The 12098-nt window shown below is 33.5% G+C and overlaps 1 protein-coding gene across 3 annotated transcripts in view; it reads left to right on the top strand.

The window, feature by feature from the left end:
- The window catches only part of Wdr44 (WD repeat domain 44), a 90817-nt gene that overhangs the window by 41788 nt on the left and 36931 nt on the right, over nucleotides 1-12098 (top strand). For all 3 annotated transcript variants that reach the window (XM_087199881.1, XM_004872143.3, XM_087199880.1), the window contains 4 exons: nucleotides 131-261; nucleotides 1439-1534; nucleotides 2811-2947; nucleotides 4030-4113. In XM_087199881.1, the coding sequence (XP_087056007.1) occupies nucleotides 131-261; nucleotides 1439-1534; nucleotides 2811-2947; nucleotides 4030-4113 (448 nt within the window). The remainder of the gene's footprint in view (nucleotides 1-130; nucleotides 262-1438; nucleotides 1535-2810; nucleotides 2948-4029; nucleotides 4114-12098) is intronic.

Genomic DNA, 12098 nt, shown 5'->3' with positions numbered 1-12098 from the left:
TATATAGAAAAATGAGTAATAAAGCCAATTTCTTCACAGACTTTTTGTAAGAATCAGACAAATAAAGCACCTTTAAGGTATATGTAAGATCTGATAGAAATACTGGTTGTTCTTGTTATTATCATTGCAGTACCGAAAGAGAATATTCCATCAGATTCTCTCCTAACTACAGACATGGCTTCAGAGAGTACAGTCAGAGATTCTCAGCCTTCTCTTGATTTGGCAAGTGCTACCAGTGGAGATAAAATAGTTACTGCTCAGGTTGGTAAATTAGTGTTATATTCAATACAGACATACTTCCATTGTCTAGCTCTGCTAATAACTGGTTTAGTGAACCTAGCAAGCTATTTAGCATCTGAGTCTTTGTTGCTCTGCTGATAAAATGAGAAAAATACCTTCCTTGAAGGTTTTTTGCAAGGTTAAAATGAGCTAAAGTATTTATGGAAGGTAACAAGTATTCCAAAACTGACAGATGCTGCTGTTTGTAATATTGATAGTAATAAACACCAACTAAGTCACTTTTCATTTAACTAACTTATACTGATTAAAATTGGGGAAGTTTTATAATTTCCTTCTTATCATAAAAAAAATTTCATTTACTAGGCAGTAGGCTGTAGAAAAAGACAGATAATATGAATTTTACTATAGCCAAATTCTCAGACTCAGGGTTACTTCTGGGACTCAGCTATCTGAATAACTAAGCTGGGACAGGTAGCCAACTGGGAGATATGACAATATAGTTTTGTTATAGTTTTAGAGTATAAGTCAGCAGCAGCATATTTTTCTAAGCTAAACTTGGTCTTTAAATTTTTTTTGAAAGTTATTTTTTTTATTAATACATGTTTGCATCACAGAATAATTACACTCATCATGAGGAGTTGGTACATGTCCACAACACATCTAAATTCTTTTTATTTCCCTTCCCCTCCCTTTTCCCCCTACCCTCTATCTCTTGGTCCCCTTCCCTTTTGCAGAAGTCTTCTACATTTTTTAAGCTAGAAATGGCCTTTGCATTTTTAAAGGATGTTTTTTTAAAAAAAACAGTGGAAGAAGAGAAACAGAAACTGTATATGAACCAAAAAGCTTAAAATATACAATCTGGCTCTTTACAGAAAAAAATTTCCAACCCCTGTCTTGGAGATATCTATATGCAGCCTGAATTAGCAGCAGTCTTAGTAAAGAGCTGGTTTTTGGCCAGGTTCAAATGAATCATTTATTTATTTTTAAGACTATTAAGGCATTATTTCACAGGCAGCAGTAATTTTGGTATCTAATGTTTTTTGGCATGCTAGAAATAATAAAGGACTGAGATGGAATGTTTCATTTAAATTTTTAAGTAGCCTCCATTATCTTAATTATGGAATTCTTTGTGATAATGAATAATTAAAATTTATAGAAACTAACTCTCTACTTTCTGCTTATAAAATTATAATTTCAGGAAAACGGAAAAGCACCAGATGGACAGACAATAGCAGGTGAAGTGATCGGCCCTCAGAGACCTAGATCCAACTCTGGGAGAGAACTTACTGATGAGGTAGAATTTTATATTTACTGTTGTTATTCTTAAAAACAGACAACATAACAATTATAATGTAAGATGATAAAGTTCTGGAGATTGATGGTGGTGATGATTGTACAGCAATGTGAATATAATTAATGAACCTGACATATACAGTTAAATATGGTTAAAATGGTAAATTTTTTGTTATGTATAGTTTACCACAATTCAATATTTTCTTTATAATTGGCATTTAGTATTCATTTATATTTATGAGATACAAGATAATGATCTGACACCTGTATACAGTATATGATGATCAAATCAGGGTGATTGGCATTTCCATCTTTTTAAACATTTATCATTTTTATGTTAGGACCCTTTGAACTCCTGGTTATTTTGAAATATATAATACATTACTGCTAGGTCAAAAATCATATTGAAAAAGAAAATTAGAGATTATCTTTATTTTTGATTTTTATATATATGTTGCATTTTGTAACTGACTTAAACTTGCCCTTTCATGCAGTTATATACTGGCATAAATATGCATGCATTGGCCAATTTACTCAGAATGAAGTTTTGAAGCAGGGTATTTTTTTGAAACAGCACATTTTTTAAAATTACTATACTTTGGAAGATAGTTTTCCAGTTCCTTGAAATGTTATGCATAATATTACCCTTACCCAGTAACTGCATTCCTATGCATATACCAAATCAAAATAAAAACATGCACACGAAAAATGTACAGATACTCATAACACCATTGTTCATTATTGTCCAAAGTGAAAACAACCCAAGTATATATCACTAATGAATGGATGTACAGTAGTAGTACATCCATTCATCAGTTAAAAGGAATGAAATATTAATATATACTACAACATGGATGATCCTTGAAGACAGCATGCTAAGTGAAAGAATCTGGACACAAAAGTCTACATATTATATGATTGAATTTATATGAAATGCCTGAAAAGGCAAATCCATAGAAACTGAAAGTAGATTAGTAATTGCCTGAGACCGGGAGGAGAGAGAAATGAGGTGTGACTGCTAATGGGTAGGAGGTTTCTTTTTGAGATGATAAAAATGTTCTCATTTAGTGGTAATGGTTGTACATCTCTGAATATATTTAAAAGCCATTGAATTATATTAAGAAAGTGCATTTTTTGTGGTATGTGAATTATATCTCAATAAAAATGTTAAAATTTCTGTCTGCAATATTGAATGTACAGTATCTAGAAAGCCCTTACATTTTTGAGGACCTTGTAGATTCAAAAAGATAATTATCTTGGTGTTATTTTTACCTCAGGAAATTTTAGCCAGTGTAATGATTAAGAATCTGGATACTGGAGAAGAAATACCTTTAAGTCTTGCTGAAGAGAAATTGCCAACAGGTATTAATCCTCTCACTCTACACATCATGAGAAGAACAAAGGAATATGTAAGGTATGGTCTAATGTTGTTACCATTTGTAGTATTTCCAAGTAGTGAAGATTTCTCTATAAGCTATGACAGTCCCTAATTTGGATCTGGAATTAAAATAGTTAATGTATGTATTCTTTAATTTTGTTCTCTTCTTACAGTATACAATTACTCGGAGAAAACAGTATAAATCCTAAACCCTAGAGTATTTAGTTGTCTTTTAAAAATGATTTATATTATGCTACAGACAGTATAAAAACATATTGAGGCTAAAAAGCCATGTGGGATGAATACCCAATCTTCTGAAGCCTTGCTTTTATAAGTACTTGTACTGGTTTTGTAGGGCCAGAAAATAGCTTTAGAGTGAAGTGATTGACTCTGCTATTAAATGTAGGTAGGTTCAAGGAGAAATTTCTAGAAAAGCAAGAGCTTCTTTATTAAATATAATGCATGATATTTAGCTCAGTGGTTCTGCCGCCTTCCTCGCAAGCGCAAGGACCCAAGTTTGATCCCCGGTACCAAAAAACAAATGAAACTCTATTAGCATAGCTAGGAACTTAGGTTTCATGTCAGGATTATGTAAAGATATCCTAGAGTATTCATGTGACAGAGTTTCCTGTTACAATTTAACTCAATTTGTCCAGTAGCTATTAGAAAATATTGTTAATTGGGCCGGAGATTTAGCTCAGTGGTTTCACTGCCTGCTGTGCAAGCGCAAGGACCCGAGTTCGATCCCCGGTACCAAAAAGAAAGAAAGAAAGAAATATAATGCATGATGTATGTGGTGAGTGGGAAAGAAGATTATTTGCTAGTTATTTTTTAACATTTCTAGGCAGCACATGTTTCCCAGCAAAACATCTTTGTAATAGGTATTTCGTAAGTTACTAAATTGCATTCATTTAAATTTTGTGTGTTGCCTTTCCTTAAAGATTTTTCTTTAATCTCTAAAGCCGTTTAATTCTCAGGATCATCATTTAAGCTAAAATCATACAGAGATTAAGTATATTTTTTCTTATTCTGATTAGTTGATTATATAATAAGTGTAGTGAGATTTTTTGAAAACTATAGGAGAAATGGTTTCTTTTAAAACAATTTCCCCCTTATAGCACTGATGCCGCGCAGTCAGATGATGAAGAGAAGTTACAGTCTCAACCAACAGATACTGATGGTGGAAGGTTAAAACAGAAAACGTGAGTTACAGTACATCACTTTGCATTTTAAGCATTTATTAGAAAAATATGAGAACTGTCATACTGTTTTAAAACTGTGCTCTATCTAGTTTATATGTCTGTTCACCACCACCACTCTTTGCCCCCAACAAATAGTGTTAATAGCCTGTTTTAAGGCATCTGACATGTAGTAAATAACCAATATTTTTTACATTATCCCTGTATTATTTTTATGGTGTTAGGTATCAGAAGTATTACTAAAGAAAAAGATTGTCCTTGAAGTTGTCTTTCCTTTTTCTCCTCATCTCTGCAAATCCTATTTATCTTTCTAAACTCAACTATTTGAGATTCTTCCTGACTACTCTAATTCATAGCAAATTTTCCTTTCTCAATTTCTGTAATACTTATAGTCCATATAACTTACTTTTTCCCTTTATCATATATTAAGCTGTTTTCTTATTTAAAAAGCAAATGAAATACATGTTAAACAATTAAACCGTATGTTGCAAAAACATTTTCATCTTACTGTCCTTCTATTTCCTCCACAAATGTCTAACACAGTGATATGCATACAGATTGTACTTACTATACACAGGTCACTAAATTTCCAGTAATTCAATCTAGAGTCCAAAGTTGAATTCTCCACTTCAATCTGATATATTTTCCTAATGTGTATCAGAGGAAGCATTGAGAATTTTTAGAAATGATATACCCACAATGCAGGTATGTGCTAACACCTCAGATATCTAGAATTTGTTTTTCTAGCCTTGGCAACTATCAGGAACCTGAGAACTAGGAATTGTGTAGGAGACAGATATATATCCAGGAGAGCTCTCTGAGAGTCCATGAACGAAAGCTCATTTTTCTAAGAGAAAAGCTTCTCAGGTTTATTCAGCCATTATACTTCAGCCAAAAGTACGTTGCCCTTTAAAAAATAAATCTGGCCATCTAGTTTCTGAGATCACAGCAAAATAGAAGCAGCAAACTGTGACAGCATTTAAGTCAATGCAAGAATATCAGGTCACATTCTTACTGCAAAACATCAGTCAAAAAATGATAAAAAAGACTCATGTCACACAACTGTCTTTACAGCAGCACTTTGTGATGCCATGACAAACATAGAACATAGTCATATTTGCACCAGAAGCTGAGGTAAAATGATGAGGCAGCTGATGGAAGAGATTAGCCCAGGATTCTGGCTTCCCTTGATCTTTCCCATGGGCCTCAAAGACTGAGAAGAAACCAATAATATGGCCCAACTACAAACTGCTTGCAAGGCCCAGCATGTATTAAAGAACAGAAAAAATGGTAACAGTGACCCTGTACATCAAGGAAAGAAACTGACCAAACATTACCTGCCCTTTAATTAACAAGGCATGGAAGTATGTGTTTTAGAAATAATCTCATCTAAAATGATTAAAACATTTTCTTGGCTTTTAAATTAAAAAGTAAATGGTTAGAGTAATAGGTAATAGAGACCTTATATTTGCGTTTAGAAATGTTTGTTTTATAATCTGCTTTTTTGATTATCAAAAGTAGTAACAGAAATGTGTAAAACAATATAAAAGTTTCTTATTAACTCACCCCCAGAAATAATCATGTAATAGTTTGATTTATTATCCATAGAAGTTGTTTCTCACAAAACTGGAATTACTCTGTTTCACTTTTTGTAATCTTTTTATTAGTACATGATTGCAGTACATAGTGATTACATTCACTGTGGGGATTTGGTACATGTACATAACACATCTGAATTCTTTTTACGTCCCTTTCCTTCCCTTCCCTCCATCTCTTGGTCCCCTAACCATTTGCAAAAAAAAAAAAAATTGTCTCCTGGGCCAGGGATTTAGCTCAGTGGTTCTGCCACCTGCCCTGCAAGCTCAAGGACCCGAGTTCGATCTCCAGTACCAAAAAAATAAAAAATCTATATCCCTGTTTCCCATTGCCTACATTTTATTTTCCTCTTTAATTTATTTATACTTTCTCTTATATGAGAAACCATATAATATTTATACTTTGGACAAATCTTCATATCAGCACCAGTAGTATTGTAAATATATTGCAGCCTTTCTATGTACCATACGTGGGTTTTAGATGCTGGGTATACAACGTTTAAGAAGACAATTCTAGTCTCTGCCCTCATAGAGCTTCCAGGTAATGGTACATATAGACACTAAACATGTAATTATACAGATGAATCTAGGTACATTTGTAGTGATTACTAAAAAGAAAACTGTGGGATGTTGGGGGCATACAAAAAACTAGTCTTTTTGAGAGAGAAGTATTTGATCTGAGGTTTAAAAAGTGAATAGACATTAGCCCAGGGGAGGGGTGTTCCAGTTATAAATAACCACATGTGCAAAGGCCCTTAGGTGACTAAGAGCTTGACATTTAAAGAATTGAGATTTGCCTTGTTCATTTTATTATATTCCATACTTTTTTTAGCCATTCTTCTATTAAGGAAATTTTTTTTCTATCTCGTACATATTCTAACCACTATAGCAGTGAGCATAATATATACATGTAAATAATTTAGCAAAGTTTTAAATATATTATCTGTAACATCTTGAGATCTCATGAATTGATAGAACTTTACAATTGGCTTATAAATTCTTTTGGTTTTTAATATGTATTTTGCTTGGTTTCTTATACTCTTAAAATACAAAATTTGAAGCTAACTTCATTGAAAAAAATTAAAAAATAAATCCTATGAATGGAAACTTGAAATGCATACTTATACGTTGTGTTTGGGAGTACCTAATGGAAAAGCTCACCCTAATTTTATTGTGTACAAATACCCAAACTGAAAGAGAAAGTGCAGATGACCTTTTAGGCTAACAAAGCATTGTATTTTATAAGTAAATGCCTCTTCTTTTATAAATTTTTATTTGTATTAGTACATATTTGCAGTACATAATTATTACATTTATTTTGAGGAGTTTGCACATCTTAATTCTTATTTTCATCCCCATCCTCCCCACTCCCTTCCCCTCTCCATCTCTTGGTCCCCTTCCCTTTTGCAAAAGATCTGTCTCCTTGATTCCTATTATCTTTTATTTTGCTCTTTAATTTATTTAGATTTTGGGTTTATCACATAAGAGAAACTATGCAATATTTAAGCTTATGTGTCTGATTGATTTCACTGAACATTATAGTTTCAAAGTGCATCCATTTTCTTACAAGTGACTTAAGTTTATCCTTCTTTATGGCAGAGTAGTATACCTTTGTGTATAAATATCACATTTTTCTTTGTCCATTCATCAGTTGATGGACATATAAGCCACTTCCAAGTTTTAGCTGTTATGAGGTGTTCTACCATAAACATGGTTTGCATGTATCAACATAACATGATATGTTTAACTATTTCAGGAAGATACGTAGAAAGAGAATAGCTGGGTCAAATGGAATTTCTATTTTTAATTTTTTGAGGAATTTCCATACTGATTTCTGTAGTGGCTGTATTAGTTTACATTCCCACCAAAAATGGAGAGGGGTTACTTTCTCCCTGCAGCCTCACCAGCATTTATTATCTGATTTCTTGATGATAGCCAGTCTTTCTGGAGTAAGATGGAATGTCAGTATTCTTTCGATTTGCATTTCTCTAATGGCCAGAAATATTGAACGTATTTTTATGTATTTATTAGCCATTAGTGCTTCTGAGAATTGTCTGTTCATTCTTTGAATGGGCTTTTTATTTGGAGGGGGGTCTAATTTTTTTGAGCTCTTACCTAGATACTAGTTTTCTGTCCGTGGAATAGCAGGCAAAAGTGTTTCCCATTCTATAGGTTGTCTGTCCACTCTGTTGGTTGTTTCCTTTGCTGTGCAGAAGCTTTTTAATTTAATATAATCCATTTGTTGGTAATTGATATTTTTTCTTGTGCAATTTGGGTTCTGTTCAGAAACTCCTTACCTATGTCTGTGTCTTCAAGAGTTTCACCTACAGTATTTTATCTTCCAGCGGATTAAATGTTTTTGTTGTAACATCTAGATCTTTCAAACATTTTGATTTGATTTTAGTACATGATGAGAATATGAGTCTAGATTCAATTTTCTGCCATGGATACCAGTTTTCCCAGCACCATTAGCTAATTATCCTTCCTTCAGGGTATGTTTTGGCCCCTTTGTCAAAGACCAGATGACTGATTGTACCTGGGGTTGTTTCTGAATCCTCTATTCTTTTCCGTTGGTCCACATGTCTGTTCTTGTGGCAATACCATGTTTTTTTCACTGTAGCTTTGTAATATAACTTGAAGTTTGGGGTCGTGTTGCTATCGGCTTTGCTCTTGTTACCCAGGATTGCTTTTGCTATTCTCAATCTCTTCTGGTTCCATATGAATTTTGGATTGTTTTCTCTAGTTCTGTGATCAATGCTGTTGGTATTTTGATTTGGATTGCATGAAATGTGTGTATCACCTTTTGAAATATGGCCATTTTGACAATATTAGTTCTGCCTACCCAGGACAAGGGCATATCTTTGTGTTTTCTGAAGTCCTCTTTGATCTCATTTTTCAGAGTACTATAGTTTTTGTTGAAGAGGTCTTTCACTTCCTTGGTTAGGTCAATTCCTAAGTATTTCATTTTTTTGAAGCTATTGTGAATGGTGGTGTTTTCCTAACTTCTTTCTTGGTGAGTCCTTTATTAGTATACAGGAATGCTATTGATTTTAGTGTGTTGATTTTGTATTCTGTACATTGCCAAATTTATTAGTTCTAGGAGTCCTTTAGTGCAATTTTGGGGGGTCTTCCATGTAGAGGATCATGGCATCTGCAAATAAGGAGAGATTGACTTCTTCCTTTCCTATACATATTCCTTGTATTTCTTTCTCTTGCCTGATTATTCTGGCTAATGTTTGTGGTACTGTATTGGACAGGAGTGGTGATAGTGGATATCTTTGTCCTGCTCCCAATTTTAGAGGACAAGCTTTCAGCTTTTCCCCATTTAATATGATTTTGGCAGTAGCTTTACCAAAAATAGCTTTTATCAGATTCAGATAAGGTCCTTCTATACCTATTTTCTTCAGAACTTTTTTTTTGTCATGAATGGATATTGTATTTTATCAAAGGCTTTTTTTGAATCAGTTAAAATGGTCATGTAATTTTTGTCATATTTATGTGCTGTATTACATTTGATTTGTGTATGTTGAACCATCTCTGCATCCATAGGATGAATTCTACTTGATCATGATATATGATCTTTTTGATGATTTATTGCATTGTGTTTACCAATATCTTGTTGAAGACTTTTGCATCTGTGTTCATTAAAGAGATTGGACTGTAGTTTTCTTTTTTATTTGCATCTTTGTCTGGTTTTAGAATCACAGTAATGGTAGCTTCCAGGAATGACTTTGGGAGTACTCCTTCCTTCTCAATTTCATTAGAGTTTGAGGAATACTGGCCTTAGATCTTTCCTGAATTTCTCGTAGAATCCAGCTGTGAATCCATCTGGCCCTGGGTTTATCTTAGTTGATAGTCTTTTTTTTTTAATTACTACTTCAATTTTATTGTCTATTATTGGATTATTCAGGGTATTTATATCTTCTTGGTTCAGTTTTAGTAGTGCATATGTATCAGTCCATTTCTTCTGGATTTGTCAATATTTTGGAATTCACGTTTTCAAAATAGTTACTAATAATCTGGATTTTGGTAGTGTCTTGTGATATCACCTTCTTCATTTGTATTTGCATTGGAAAGGGTCTTTTCTTTCCTTTTTTTGGTAAGATTGGGTAATGATTTGTCTTTGTTTTTCTTTTTAAGAACCACTTCTTTGTTTCATTGATTCTTTGCATTATTGTTTTAGTCTCAGTTTCATTAATTTTTGCTCTGATCTTTGCAATTTCCTTCCTTGTACTGCCTTTAGATTTGCATTGTTCTTTTTTGTCTAGGACCTTAAGGTATGTCATTAGGTTATTTATTTGGACTCAACTCTGTTTTTCTGATGTGGGCATTTACAGCTTTAAATTTCCCTCTTAGGACTGCATTCATTATGTCCTGTAAGTTCTAGTATCTTTACTGGCATTATCATTTGATTCTAGGAGCTGTCTAATTTCTTCCTTGATTTCTTTTGTGACCCATTAATTATTGAAGAGTGTATTGTTTGATTTCATTGTGCTTGCGTATTTTCTCTGGTTTCTTTTGCCCTGGATTTCTAGTTTCATTGAACTATTTTCTGATAATATGCGTGCAATTATTTGATTCTTTTGCATTTACCTAAGCATGCTTTATGGAGTAGTAGGTAGTCTGCTTTGGAGAAAGTTCTGTGTTCTCCTGAGAAGAATGTGTATTCTGTTCTCAGATGGAACACTCAGTAGGTATCTACTGAGTCCATTTGTTCCAAGATCTGTTTCTACTCTGATATTTCTTTACTTTTTTTTGGTCTAGTTGATATGTTTATTTGTGGCTGTAGGGTATTGAGGTCCCCCACTATAATTGTGTTGATGTTTATGTGATCTTTTATGTTGAGTAGTGTTTGTCTTATGAATTGGGTGTGCCCTTTTTCAGTGCATACATGTTTATAACTTTTATGTTTTCCTGTTGAGTTGTTTTGTTATACAATATGTAGTAGGGATCTACTTTGCTTCTTCTGCTCAGGTTTACTTTCAAGTTTACTTTTTCTGATAATAGCATTGCTACTCCTTGTTTTGGGGTTCCCCTTGTATAGAATATTGTATTTCACCCTTGGTTTTTAATCTGTGAATTTTTTTTATGTTTGAGTGTGTTTCTTTCATACAGCATGCTGTTGGGTTTTGTTTTTTAATCCTTTCTGCCAATCTATGTCTTTTGATTGGTGAATTGAGATCATTCATGTTGAGAAGTATTACTGAAAGATATGAACTTGTTCCTTTCAGTGCATTGTTTTACTGTTGCTGATTCCCTTTTTTTCCCTTCTGCTTATTCTGCTTAACTGCTTATGCTGCCTTGTGTATTGATTCTGCTAAGCACTTTGGCATCAGTGGCTTCATTGTCTCTTTCTAGGATATCATTTAGAATTTTTTGGAGTACTTATTTGTTGGTCATGAATTTCTTAAAGTGCTCTTTGTAGTGGAAGGATCTTATTTCTCCATCAAGTTTGAAAAATCCTTTTGCAGAAAGTACCAGTTGGAAGTAGTTTTCTTTCAGGGCTTGAAACACTTCACTCCAAGATCTGCTGACCTTTAAGGTTTGTATTGAGAAGTCCCTTGCAATTCTAATGGGTATACCTTTATAAGTGATTTACATATTACTTTTCACTAACAGCTTTAAAGATTTGGTTCTTCTGTTGGACTTCTGGGATTTTGACTGTGATGTGTTATAGAGAGGCTCTTTTCTGGTTATGGCTATTTGGGGTTGTATATGCCTCACTTAACTTTATGTTAAATCCTTTCTACATATGCAGAAAGTTTTCTGCTGTTATTTCTGTAAACAGGTTTTATATACTATTGTGCTGTCTTATTTTTCACTAAATCTAATTCATGTTTAATTATTCTTCTTTGTATCATCTAGCAGTCTTTGGATCCATTTTTCATATTCTCTCATTGTTTTTAAAGTATTTCTAAGTATATGGTCACTGGCATCAGTCCTATCCTCAAGTTCTGATAATCTTTCCTCACATAGGCCACTTCTGTTGGCCATACAGTACTTTCAATAGTTTTTAATCTTCTGGGTTTGTGTTTGGTATCTTTTCATAGACTCCATTGTCTTGCTGAACTGGTCATTCAAGTTTTATATCATTTTATTTGGCTCAGCTAGTTTTTTAGTAGTGTGTTGTTTTTTTTTTTTGGTACTGGGGATCGATCTCGGATCCTTGTGCTTGTGAGGCAGGCGCTGGAACCACTGAGCTAAATCCCCGGCCCTAGTAGTGTCTTCTATAAACTCACTGATTATTTTGTTTTTGAGTGTATTATCTGTCTGATTATATCTTCTCTGAGCTCCCTGAGCACCTTATTGATCTGTTATTTATCTCCTCTTTTATCATTTCAAGTAATTTAGCTGTGTTGCTTTTTATTTCATCCCCTTTGTCCCGTGGATCAG

This window comes from Heterocephalus glaber, unplaced genomic scaffold (assembly GCF_053883595.1).
Source record: "Heterocephalus glaber isolate CG9 unplaced genomic scaffold, H.glaber_assembly_v1.0 deba00001730, whole genome shotgun sequence".
Lineage (NCBI taxonomy): Eukaryota > Metazoa > Chordata > Mammalia > Rodentia > Bathyergidae > Heterocephalus > Heterocephalus glaber.
This window is presented reverse-complemented; position numbering and strand designations above follow the sequence as displayed.